We start from the raw sequence: 13,160 nt of genomic DNA, 5'->3' as shown, positions 1-13,160 counted from the left end.
CCTCTCAGCAGCAGTACTGAGAAAGTCCATTCTAAATAACGCATTCTTTGTAACACTTTTTTAATTAAAAAACAAAAGACCCTAACAAGTTTGCTAATTTATTTGACATAAATGTTTAGTAGTTTGCTTCTGGATTTTAATTTTTTACTCATCATATTACTTTATCTTAATTAAAAAATTCATTAGAACTTGTTTTTAATATATCGTCTTACAAATTGATTGGAGAAAAATGACAGTTAATAAAAAGAATTCCCAACAAAGGAGAAATGAAGATATATGTTTGTGGTGGTTTGAAAGAAAATGGCCCCCAAAGGAGTGCCACTATTAGGAGGTGTGGCCCTCTTGGAGTAGGTGTGGCCTTGTTGGAGGAAATGCGTCACTTTGTGGGTGGGCATTGAGGTCTCCTATGCTCAAACTATGCCCAGTGTCACACTTTTCTTCCTGTTGCCTATGGATCAAGATGTAGAACTCTCAACTCCTTCTCTAGCACCATGCCTGCCTGCATGCCACTGTGTTTCCTGCCATTATGATAGTGGACTAAGCCTCTGAAACTGTAAGCCAGCCCACTTAAACATTTTCCTTTATAAAAGTTGCTGTGATCATGGTGTCTTTTCACAGCAATAGAAACCCTAAGACATGTCATTATATATTATTGCTTCCTTGGAAGCCAATTAAAAATTAGACTTTATAGAAATATGCCATGACCTACAAAGTGTCACCAAATCTTATTTTTTTTAAAGCAATTTCCATGAAATGGTGTAGTTTGAACCCACAGAAAATATGCACTTTTTAAAAAGCAAAATGAAAATGGAGTTGGGTGTGGTGGTGCAGGGCTGATAACCCTAATACTTGGCAAGGATGAAGCAAGAAGCTAGTTTATTTTGACAACTTTAATTTTTTTGTTTTAAATAATGAATGAGCCAGATTCTTGAGTTCTGTTTTCTTTTCAACCTGTTCTGTATTTTGAGTCTTTGCATCTTTATGAGCATCGTGCTTTCATGCTTTGGTAAGCAGCGGCAGTCTTGCTAGACTTCTGATAATTGCATTGAGAGTCTTGATTGGGAGAATCCCCCAGTGCTACTGTTGAACAGTTTCATTATGACATTTGTAAGGGTCCACTAAGCTCTTCTTATGACTTCCCTGCTGGGTTAAGTTCTGGTTTCCCATCCCAGGACAATCTGGTCAAATGGCACTTGTTCTGAAAATGTACTAGTGAGCTAGAAGAGTCCTGGTGGCCTCTCTCTCCTGTGTGTATGTTGGTCACCATTCATCTCAAAACCAGAAATGTCCAGGAATACTCTTCTGAGTAATAAATGAAAATAGGCCTTAAGTGGTGATAGACCTACTATTTGAAGGGCAGATTTACATTGTGATAAATGCGACTATATTAGTTTATTTTATTAGAAAAGCTTTTTGGTTTTTTTTTTAGTTTTTCGAGACAGGGTTTCTCTGTGTAGCTTTGCACTTTTCCTGGAACTCACTTGGTAGTCCAGGTTGGCCTCGAACTCACAGAGATCCGCCTGGCTCTGCTGGGATTAAAGGCGTGTGCCACCACTGCCTGGCTTAGATAAGATTTTATATCAAAATAAATGCCAAGAGATAATTATATTCCTTGAACAATGGCAGCCTTTTGATAGATTTGGGAAACTGTCAGTTGGTATTTAAACCAAAAGATCATAATTCTTTGAAAATTTCTCCTTGGCTATCAATTTAATTTTCAAGCCTGATCTTAGATTTATTTTGTTTTTTGTGTATTAGTATTTTGCCTATATTTATGTATGTGTACTACATGTATGCCTGGTGCTGTGGAGGTCAGAAGATCCCATTGAATTGTAGTTACAGATGGTTGTGAACCATTATGTGAGTACTGGGAACCAAATCCAGGTCTTCTACAAGAGCAGTAAGGTGCCTTTACCTGACAAGCCGTCACTCCAGCTCCTCACTCCCCTTTTATGAGACAGGATCTCACTTTGTAGCCCTCAGACTAGCAGAAATCTACCTGCTTCTGCTTCCTGAGTTCTGGGATTAAAGGCATGCACCACCACACCTGGCTCCTTATTTAAACATGAAATAGCCATCAAATAAAATGCTCAGACATACTTACTGGACCAGTACTATTCTAGTACTGTTTTCTGGTATAAATTAATCCATTTACTGTTCACTGCTTGGTGATATTTTGGAGAGACTCCTTGACGAATTCTGGTGATTAATAGCAAACATGTCAATGGACTTTATAAAGTTAATATTAAGGGAACAAGGGATGTGGTTCAGTAGTAGACCAGTTGTCTAGCGTACTCAGTGACTTGGGTTTGATCTCTAGCACCACTAAAAGCCACAATAGTTCTTTTCCAAAAGTACTCTGATGAATTGCTCCTGAGGCTCACTTGGCTGCATCATATCTGTTATTCTTTGAATAAATAGAACGTTTGTAAAATACCCAGAAAATGGGTCCTCTAGCCACATGCATCTGTCTTTACTTGGTTTCTACATTTTTTTTATGTCTTTATATTAGCACCATTGGAAGTACAGGGGAAAGGAGTGGGCTTTTTTTTTTTTTTTTTTTTTTTTTTTTTTTTTTTTTTTTTTTTTTTTTTTGGTTTTTCGAGACAGGGTTTCTCTATGTAGCTTTGCGCCTTTCCTGGAACTCACTTGGTAGCCCAGGCTGGCCTCGAACTCACAGAGATCCGCCTGCCTCTGCCTCCCGAGTGCTGGGATTAAAGGCGTGCGCCACCACCGCCCGGCAGGAGTGGGGCTTTTATTCTGAAGGTGGGCTTATGTAGAATATTGGAGCTTATCCTACACTGGAGTCATCTCCTTAGAAATGTTCCCTGTTGATCGGAGCTGTAAAGATGTTGAATGCATGATTTTTTTGAATTATGCCACACTAAGAATCGAAATATATGAGCCTGTGGGGGACATTTTCTTTCAAACCATCAGAGTAGCCTAGACTGGCTTCAGACACAACTTCTTCCTGCCTCAGCCTCCTCTGCACTGAAATTATAGGCAGGCACCATCATACCTGGGAACTTTAAATATTTTGGTGGAGGAAATGTAAAATATTAAAAGCAAATGATTATTTAAAGCCTGAGATAAATGTAAGGAAATATTATTAATAATTTAAATCATTATTTAAATTTAATTACTCAGTTTCAGAGTTTACAAGTTGTAATTCTTTATAGAATTCTATAGATGTTTTAGTTTAAAAACTTACCCTTTTATGTTCTTTTATCTTTTCCCTTCTTTCTTCCTTTTTTTTTTTTTTTTTTGGTTTTTTGAGACAGGGTTTCTCTGTGTAGCTTTGCGCCTTTCCTGGGACTCACTTGGTAGCCCAGGCTGGCCTCGAACTCACAGAGATCCACCTGGCTCTGCCTCCCGAGTGCTGGGATTAAAGGCGTGCGCCACCACTGCCCGGCTCTTTCTTCCTTTTTTCTGCTATAGACTGAACCGAGGCCTTGTGTCATGGTGCACTGCTGTTCTGCACCGTGCTCATCTTCATGACTTCCGTTTTAAAGTAAAAGGTTGATTTCAACCCTTCTTCCACTTGCTCTGTAAACCTGTAAGAGGGAGTGAAAAAGAGAAAACAGAGAGGAGGTGGAGGCATCATGGGCGTCATCAGGGCCTAATCACAACAGACTAGTGTTCTTACCAAGACCTTGGAAATATTACACTTCCCTGTGTCCTTGAAGTCAGCAATGCTTGTGCCTTTTATGCAATAAAATACCTTATACATTCCTTCTATACATGCATCTTAGCAGAAGAGGTTTTAGGGTGAAGCTTCCAGAGCCCCTGAGCAGTATGCCACTGCTGTAGGTCTGGTGACATTCCAGATTGTGGGGACTCCCAGCCTCTGACTTCAGTCAAGACCATTCAAAACAAAATGCTCGCTGTGTTGAGGGGGATATACCTTGTGAGGAAGAAGTGAACCTGTACTGTCACGGAGATGTGAGATACCATTTCATCTTTGCAAGCCAGTCTAGCTTGACATGTAGGTTCTCTATGTCCAAGGGTAAGGAATCTTATTTTTAAATCTGAGGTGGTCCCTGCTATAGTGGATGGAGGGCATGAGCTACTCTAATTTTGCTTATAAGATTGATTTTTTTATAATTTATTTTTTATTAAAAATAGATTTTCTCATACAATACATTCTGATCACTGTTTCCCCTCCCCTAATTCCTTCCAGATCCTCCCCATCTCCCCACTCACCCAAATACCTTTCTCTCATTAGAAAACAGGCAACTGAATAAACAAACAAAAAGCCAGAATAGAACAGAACAAACAGGAAGGGGGAAAAAGGAGCAAAAGAAAAAGCACAAGAAACACATTAGGGACCGAGACACACATGCTTGCACACCCAGAAATCTCGTAAGAATGCAAAACCAAAAATCCTAATATATAAGCAAAAGACCTGTAAGGTTTAAAAAAAAAAAAATGCCCAGACAAAGCATTATGAAACAACCCTTCAGAGACACCATTGAGTGAGTTTTATGTCAGCACCTTCCATCCCCACTAGCTCTTGCAATTTTCCTTCTCTTCTTCCACAGTTCCCTGAGCCCTGAGGGGAGGGATCTGATGGAGACATGTCATTTAGGACTGAGCAGTCCAAGATCTCCGACTGCACACCATCCAGTTGTGGGTGTTTGTTCCCACCTACTGCAGGAGGATGCTTTTCTGATGATGACTGAGAATGACATTGGTCTATGAATATGTCATTACAAGTCATTTTATGGCCATGTTCCTTTAGCAGAAAAATAACATTTAGGTTTTCCCCTAAATCCATGGTCTATCTAGTATCTCGCTCTTGGCTACCTGATAAGGAATCTTAAGAAAAGATTGGCCTGTAGGGAAGCCCTGTAGGGCATTTTTCTGATCATGGTGGCAGTGTTGGGTAGTCCTGGATAGTATAAGAAAGCAAGCCGAGCAAGCCACCAGTAGCAAGCCAGTAAGCAGCACTCCTCCATGGTCTCTACACAAGTTCCTGACTCCAGGTTTCTGCCTTGAGTTCCTGCCCTGAAACCCTAGTGATAGACTACACGCTGTAATAAATAAACCTTTTCCTTCCCAAGTAGACTTGGTCTTGGTGTCTTAACACAGCAATAGAAACACGACCTATAAGCTGAGAGCAGATACATGCCACACTGCCTGACCTAAGATGAGACCAAAGTGAAGGGAAGCCTGGCATCACCTCACTGCTTCCCTTAGCCAGAGCGAGTACATTTCATACTGGTGTGCTCAGTCTCTATCACCTTCCCCAGGTCTCCCCCTCCATTGCCTCAGTGAGATTTTACTGTAGATATACTATGCATCTGTTATGCACTTGGTGTATATTTTGTACTTTCACTTTTTTTTTTAAAGTAACACTTTTTTTTGGCCCCAGGGAACCGTTTTCTTCACTGATAATTATAAAAGTTAAAGTTTTTTCTCATGTAGGAGGGCATTTCCACTCCAGTAAGCTAAGTTTAACCATCTTGAATGAGAACTCTGTTGTCTAATACACCTGTGCTTTTATATGCACTTTATTTTAAGCTAATTATTATTTAAATAAGCATGCAAAAATTTGAGTACATTGAAAACACACAAAAAAATCAACTTTTGTATATTGTGCAAAAGATATTTTTTTTTCTAGATGAAAAGGTCTCTGAACCAGTCTTTGTGTAGAGGCCATATTTGCCTGTCATTCTTCCAATGAATATTTATGAAGGGCATACAGCATCAGCGTTGAGTACCCAGTGGCTCACAGAGTTCATTATTAGTCTTTGTCAAGCAAGATGCCAGTGTGGTTTTATTCTTGCCAAATATCAGGTTATCTGACTGTATTGAATCTCAAACATAACCAATGGAGTGAAGAGGGATCTTGCTTTTAAAAAAACAACAAACTTTGGAGTTGGCATAACCCTTTGTCTACCACACTATAAATAGAGTGTAGGAAGATGGAAGGCCACGTTCGACAGGATGGAAAGTCGATGCAGATCTTCTCTTGGGTCTGCTTCTGCAGTCTGTGACAGTTGTTTGGCTACACCAGTGCACACACTCTGTCTGCAGTGTGGAGATGTGCTTAAATTCCCAGACTCTTCTCAACAGCCAGTATACTGGCCAAATATACAGATTGCAGTAGAACAGCGAAACTTAAATAGATCTTAAGACTCTCTCTCTACTGTTTAGTTTCCAAAGAGTAAAGAATTTGGTTTGAGGACGAGTTTCAGATTATCTGGAAGATAAAAGGCAACTGTGTTTCTGGTAGAAGAAGAGGCAGCACAAATTACATGAAGACTGTCTCGACAAGCCATCCATCCAGAGTCCGATACGCATTCGTTTTACACAAGTATTTACCAAGTTCTTTAATCTCTGCCCTTTAGTGAGTAAAATAGAAGCCCTTATTTTCACTCATTCTCTGTGTCCCTGTTTCTTGAACAGATAACCTAGAGCAGCTTTTCTTTGTCTATTCAGAATGTGCCTGGGTGTCTGTAACACTGGTGTGCTGCTGTGGCCTAGAAGAAAGAAACAGCTTCTCCATTCTCAAGGCCCGTGGAAGACTGTTCACCTGTCAGTCTCTCACATGTTCACCAAGCCAGGCAGTGTGCCCTGTCCCCGTTAGGGAACAAGAGTACCCAGTCAGTCCCTAGAGGGTGGCAAGACAAGCAGTTTACCATGTTTGGAAGAACATCGTGTGTTAAGTGCTGACAGTGACTCCTCCCACACTCTTGGAGAAGCACAAAGGGTTCTCACTGAAATGAACACACCTAAATTAGCTCTGTGTGGGTGAAAGGTCAAGACCTCTCCTCCCCGTGTGTGTGTGTGTGTGTGTGTGTGTGTGTGTGTGTGTGTGTGTGTGTGTGTGTGTTAGGGGTGGTTGAGGTAGAGAGTAAACTCAGGGCTTCATGGGTACCATGTCCATTTGGGTGGGTGGGGTGGGTGGTAGAGAGTAAACTCAGGGCTTCATGGGTACCATGTCCATTTGTGTGTGGGGAGTGCATGGGTATGTGGTAGAGAGTAAACTTGGGGCTTCGTGGGTACAGTGTAAGCACCCCGTATCCCCAACCCATGACTCTTGATCTGACTTTTACCTTGGGGCTGGGGAGAAGAAGGAAAATAAGGTAGGTTCTAATTAAAGGAAACAGTTGGGATAGCTCAGCAGACTGTAAGGCCCACCACAGTAACTCTCCAGAGTTACAAGTGTCATTGGGGTATAGGAGGTAAATTCTAGTCCAGTGAAACAACTGCAGTCCTTACAACATTGACAAAATAAAGACTTTGAAGATATTAATAGCCCACCACAAACACACCTTGTATGATAAAGTAGATACTCAGATTAGAGGGTTGTTAAGTAATACACGACATTGAGACAATTGGTAAGCTGCTTGGAAAATAACAGAATTTTTATTCCAAGTTGTTTTAGGTAGGGGATAGTGACCAGCAGGTTAGAAACAGAGGAACAGGATGCTTTCTGTGAACTGAAACTTAAGACAGCACCAATGAGGCAGGGCCATAGACCACAAGTCACTGGAGGACTGAGCATGTTCACTATTTCATTTCCTGTTGAATGTGTTGATCATATGAGCTTGTCACCTTCATGGTCCTCATCCTCACAAGCACCCTCCATTTGGATTAATCTCCCTTTGTAACCCTCTGAAAAGTCAAAACCTTTAACATTGGCCCGTGCTTTCCTTTTTCACTGTACAAACGATAGAGCATCCTGTTCCCTGTCTGGCTGTCGTTCACAGGAAGGAAAGGTTACAGAGCTTCGCCTAGAAGAGATTTTCATGCCCGGTGGAAAGTTGTAGCCAATCTAAATAAAGTGTGGAAACCAAATTAGTCAGATGATCCATAGTGTATGTATGTGCGTGTATGTTATCCAGCCTGATATCATTAGACTTTTCTTTGATAAATTAACTTCCCATTTCCTGATCACCAAGCAACTTCTTAATTATGGTTTGGCTGCTTCTGTGGTTTTCTGCAGAGAGAGAACTGACTGGTCACGCTGACTTCATACTTCGTCCAGGAAGTTACTTACTAAATTCACATTTTGGTTTTATGAATCATTGGAGGTCTTTAAATCTGAGCTTGTTCCCAAGAAACCCTGTTTCTGCTGGAATTTCTGAGACAAACTGAAGTCTAGGCACTGTGCTGGCAAATTTTCCCAAATTGTTTAGGTATAAACAGTGGTTGACAGCAAGGGTTCTGGAGTCAAGACAGACAGTCCTAGGGTCAGATATGGGTCCTGTCACTTACTAGAATGTTTGACCCTGACCTTTCTGTGTCCTGGCATTTCATTTGTGGAGTAGCTGCCTGCTTGGATTGTGAGATTGAATGGGAAAGAATACTCTAGGTCAGGGGTTCTGAGCCTCAGTACTGTTAGCGTTTGATACCAGATAATGCGGTGTTTGGAGATGGTTAATTGTAGGGGAGGGGGTTACTGTGCCTTGTAGGCTCTTAAATTAGCATCCCTGACCCAAGTCCACTATATGTCTGTGGCCTCCTCTAGCCCCTCCCACTTGGATGATCTACTAATATGGCTGCACAGAGCAAGGCCTGCAGAAAGGAAGATTATGTTGTGTTTTATAATAATGATGATAAAGGTACTAAAGAGGATAGACATTATTATTGCTGCCATCCTGAGACCCTGGGGAAGGCATTTGTGATTCTTATTTTTTATTATTATTACTATTATTATTATTATTATTTTGATCTTTCAGTTTCTGTATCTTAGCCAAAATAAACTCTCTATATAGACTCAAGTAAAAATTTTAAAAAACATACCTTTTTAAAAAATGATTTTTTTTAGATTTGCAACTGAGAAAATGGTGTCCAAGCTCATAAAGTGGGTATTCCTGTGATAGTTAATGTTGGAGTTAAGTCATTAAAGTTAAATATTGGGGCAGTTCCTTCCTCAACACACATTACTACATTAAGCATAAACAAACATGCATAATCTGTGAAAATTTGTAATAAACATTAACAAGTAAGTTGATTTAAATTATTTTGAGCAGTCTAAGTGTAAAATGATGTACAAAAACTGGCTATGTCCAGGTGTGGTGGTGCATGCCTTTAATCCCAGCATGTGGGAGGCAGAGGCAGGTGGATCTCTGTGTTTGTGGTCATCCTGGTCTACATAGTGGGTTCTAGGACAGCCATAGAGAGACCTTGTCCTTAAAAAAAAAAAAAAAAGAAAGAAAAAGAGAGAAAGAAACTAGCTTTAGTCAAAAAGGAAATAACATTCCCATAAATGACAACAAAGGATATATATATGTGTATATATATAGAGAGAGAGTCAAAGGTATTTGGTAGTTGTTTGTATTTAATAGTTTAAATATTTAAATCCTTTTAAATTGGCAAAGATTTTAAGTGTGGGCACCCAGCTCTTTTATTGTATTCTTTGTAGAACAATGGATGGGTGCAGCCTTTTGTAATAAATATGACTTAAGATTTGTCATGCCTTTTTGGCTCCCAGAATAACATTTGGAATAGTCTAAAATGTCTACATGTATTTATGGTAAAGAAGTACAATATTGCAAAAATATTGTAATAAAAAGCCAGTTAAATGCTCAGTATTAGGAATGGAGTTAATTATAGCAAGGCAGCATAATCTGTAGTCCTTAACAATATTTACTGTTTCTGGTGACAAAACATCCTTAGTGCTAAGGGAACAGAAAGCAGATTTTCAGGCTGTGTATGCAGTGTAAATTCAACTCTGACAAAGACCAGGAGGAAATACTCCCAGTATTAGCAACACTTTCCTGAGAAAGTAGCTTATAAATAATTCATGAAAGTTTCTCATAGCTATATGATTAAATTGATTGTTTCATGGCAAACTTAGAATTTTTTTGGTTTATGTTCTCTTAGGTAAGTTTTAGGTCATAAACATTCCTTTGCCTTAGAAATACAGTTTTGAAAGGAATAAGCAAAAAGCAATCACTAGTGTCCTAAAGTATGGATTTATCTTATAAAAATTTCTATAAATTAAATGTAATCAATTTTAGGGGGTAGGTTTCTGATGTAGTCAGAAGTTTTCCTGTGTCCCACCCCTCCTGCAGCTGCTTGGACCCAAGTAAACACACAGAGGTTTAGTATTATTTATAACTGCTCAGCCATTAGCTCATGCTTATTACTGATTAGCTCTTAAATTAACCCATAATTCTTACCTATATTTAGCCACGTGACTTGGGACCTTTTCTCAGTTCTGCCTTGTCATCTTGCTTCCTCTGTGTCTGCCTGGACTCCTGACTCTGCCTTCTACTTCCCAGCATTCTCCTCATCTGCTTGCCCTGCCTATACTTCCTGCCTGGCTACTGGCCAATCAGCCTTTTATTAAACCAGTGCACGAGAGCATTATCCCACAGCAGTTTCTTGCTCCGTAATTAATGGATTTTTTTAAAACCATCATGGTACTCTTTATCATCATTAATTAAAAAATTTTCTTTTTCATTGAGATTATAATATAGTTATACCATTTCCCCTTCCTTTTCTTGCCTCTAAATGTCCTACATTTATTTCTCTGCTCTCTTTCAAGTCATAGCCTCTTTTTTCATTAATTGTCATTAACATGCATGTGTGCGTGCACACATACAAACATTCCTAAATAATCAAATACAACTTGCTCAGTTTGTATAACGTTACTTGTATGTATATGTTTTGTTAACCACTTGAAAGTGGTTAACCAGTTGGTGTGTTGGGGAAGACTGTTTCTCCCACTCTTGGCAGTCTTTGTCAGTAGTTCTTTGTATAGAATTGAGGGCTCCTGGGCTTTCCCCATCTACGTCAGCATGTCTGCTGGTGCCATCCTTGGTCACCTCATGTTTAGGCAGTTGTGTTGGTAAGACTATGTGTAGTAGAGTATTATTTTAGGGTGTGTTACTTTTGTTTATGCTGCATTTGTTTAACTCTGTGAAGCTGTGTTACTGTGCCTGTCTAAAACACCTGATGGTCTAACAAAGAACTGAATGGCCAATAGCAAGGCAGGAGAGAGGATAGGTAGGGCTGGCAGGCAGAGAGAATATATAGAGGGAAAAACCTGGGAGGAGGGAACTAGAGATCTAGGAGCCAGAGGAGGAGGAGGATATCAGAGGCCAGCCACCCAGCTACACAGCAAGCCATGGAGTAAGAGTAAGATTTACAGAAGTAAGAGAATGGGAAAAGCCCAGAGTGAAAAGGATAATTTAAGTTAAGGAAAGCAAGCAAGCAACAAACCAAAATAAGACTGGGAATTCATAATTAAGAATAAACCTCCATGAATGATTTATTTGAGAGCTGGGTGTCGGGCTCCCCCCAAAAGAGCCAAAAAACAAACAACAACTATGGGTGTAGCTTCTGACATTGCAAGAAGACACAGTCTCACAGCAAACTCCCTAGTCCTCTGGCTTTTACAATCTTTCCACAATGTTCCCTGAGCCTTAGGTGTGGGAGTGTGTTGTAGATGTATCCGTTGTGACTGGGCTCCACAACTCTGCATTTGATTGGTTGTGGTTATCTGTAATTGTCTCTGTCTGTTGCAAAGTTTCCTCGATGAAGGGTGAAGACTAGTTATACTTATCTATGGGTAAGGACAATGTTTAGAGTGTAATTAGGATTTATGCTGGCTTAGTAAAGTGGTGGTTGTAGATCCTCCTCCAAGATCCATGACTTCACTATCCCTTTGGCTAAATTTCCGGTACCCGGCATGATTTCCTTCCTGTTGACAGATCTTAAGTACAATTAGAGAGCTTTGGTTACTGCCAAGGTGTGCCTGTCACCACTGCACCCTTGGAGTTATCGTGCCATGCTGGTGGTTGTTGTGGTTCCTAAGTGTCGTATCTGGGAGGGATTGTTGGCTGCTTCTCTCCTTTGGAAGCTTGCATGGCATCTTCTGGTTCCATGAACTCTAGTTCTTGGGGACAAGGCTTTCAAATCAGTACGAGCTCAGGGGCCTCTGGGTCCTGTGTCTGAAGTTCACAGATGATTAATTTTTAAAGATATTTATTGCATGTATTTGACGAACAGATGTTTAAAATGTCCCCTTTTATATTTGCAGTTTGTGCAGAAGCTTATAATCCTGATGAAGAAGAAGATGATGCAGAGTCCAGGGTATGTAATTTACTGAATTAGGTAATGTTTAAATGCATCTATGTAAGAAAAATAACAATGGATACACAGACTTTCAGGACAGACATTGAAATTATTTTTTCCCTCATCTTATCTTGATAGACTATTTCTACTTCAAATTCTGTAGAATTATTTTTATCTCTCCCTACCCCCCCCAAAGTCTCTTTTGAATGAAATGAGACAGGAACATAAGTGCTCACTGAAGTTATAGTGTAGTTCTTCAGTAAAGGTATCCTGATGATGAAAAATGTTTTGAGCTATTATTTTTCTTATAGCCATAGTTATTTATAAGAAGTGTTTCTACTATGGAGAGATCTAGTGAAGACCTTCTGCTCCTGTCAGTTGGTAACAGAAGGTTCCTCGGAAGCAGACAAACCTCACTAGAATCACACCATGCTTTGCGCAGACTGGTTCTTGGAGGCCCTGATGATTCTGTAGAATTTGCCTTTTACGCTTTTAAGCTGTATCCTTAGCTTACTTCTCCCATTAGTGATCCAGTAAGATCCAGTAAGAAGTAAACTTAATAAGAGATCACTGTGCCTGAACATGAGTTAATGACCTTCCTCCCTCCCTCCCTCCCTCCCTCCCTCCCTCCCTCCCTCCCTCCCTCCCTCCCTCTCTCTCTCTTTCCCTCCTTCCCTCCCTTTCTTCCTTCCTTCCTTTCTTTGTATACACTTTAGAAAAATCTCTTGCATCTTCAGTCTTAAAAAGAGTTTTTTAAAACCTCTATCTATAGCTCTGAAAAATGCAGAATAGCAGACAGCAGATTCGAGTTTTTAGGCTGTTAAGCTCCTGAAGTATATTTCTACCCTCGGTGTATACCCATATACATATGCAACCAAGTTCTTCTGTTGCTACTCTAGACCATGCTGTTAATTGCTCTGTATGTGCTCTACAAAACTACCTTGCCTATCACGTGCTTCATCTGTATATCTAGCAGAAACAGTAATGGATGACAGTTGAGGAGTACACACATTCCTTTGTTTGTGGCTAGTTATATGGTAAAATTTAGCAATCAAGATAATGTAGTTTAAGGTAGTTTTAACAATCTAAAACTAAACTGGGTGGTGGTAGTGGTGGACACCTTT

General features: G+C 40.0%; 1 protein-coding gene across 2 annotated transcripts in view; it reads left to right on the top strand.

Annotated features, from left to right (window-relative positions):
• Prkar2b (protein kinase cAMP-dependent type II regulatory subunit beta) overlaps positions 1 to 13,160 on the top strand; it is a 110,186-nt gene that overhangs the window by 56,437 nt on the left and 40,589 nt on the right. For both annotated transcript variants that reach the window (XM_028891744.2, XM_037210490.1), the window contains exon 3: positions 12,002 to 12,054. In XM_028891744.2, the coding sequence (XP_028747577.1) occupies positions 12,002 to 12,054 (53 nt within the window). The remainder of the gene's footprint in view (positions 1 to 12,001; positions 12,055 to 13,160) is intronic.

Source organism: Peromyscus leucopus, chromosome 14 (genome assembly GCF_004664715.2).
Source record: "Peromyscus leucopus breed LL Stock chromosome 14, UCI_PerLeu_2.1, whole genome shotgun sequence".
NCBI classification, from domain to species: domain Eukaryota; kingdom Metazoa; phylum Chordata; class Mammalia; order Rodentia; family Cricetidae; genus Peromyscus; species Peromyscus leucopus.
This window is presented reverse-complemented; position numbering and strand designations above follow the sequence as displayed.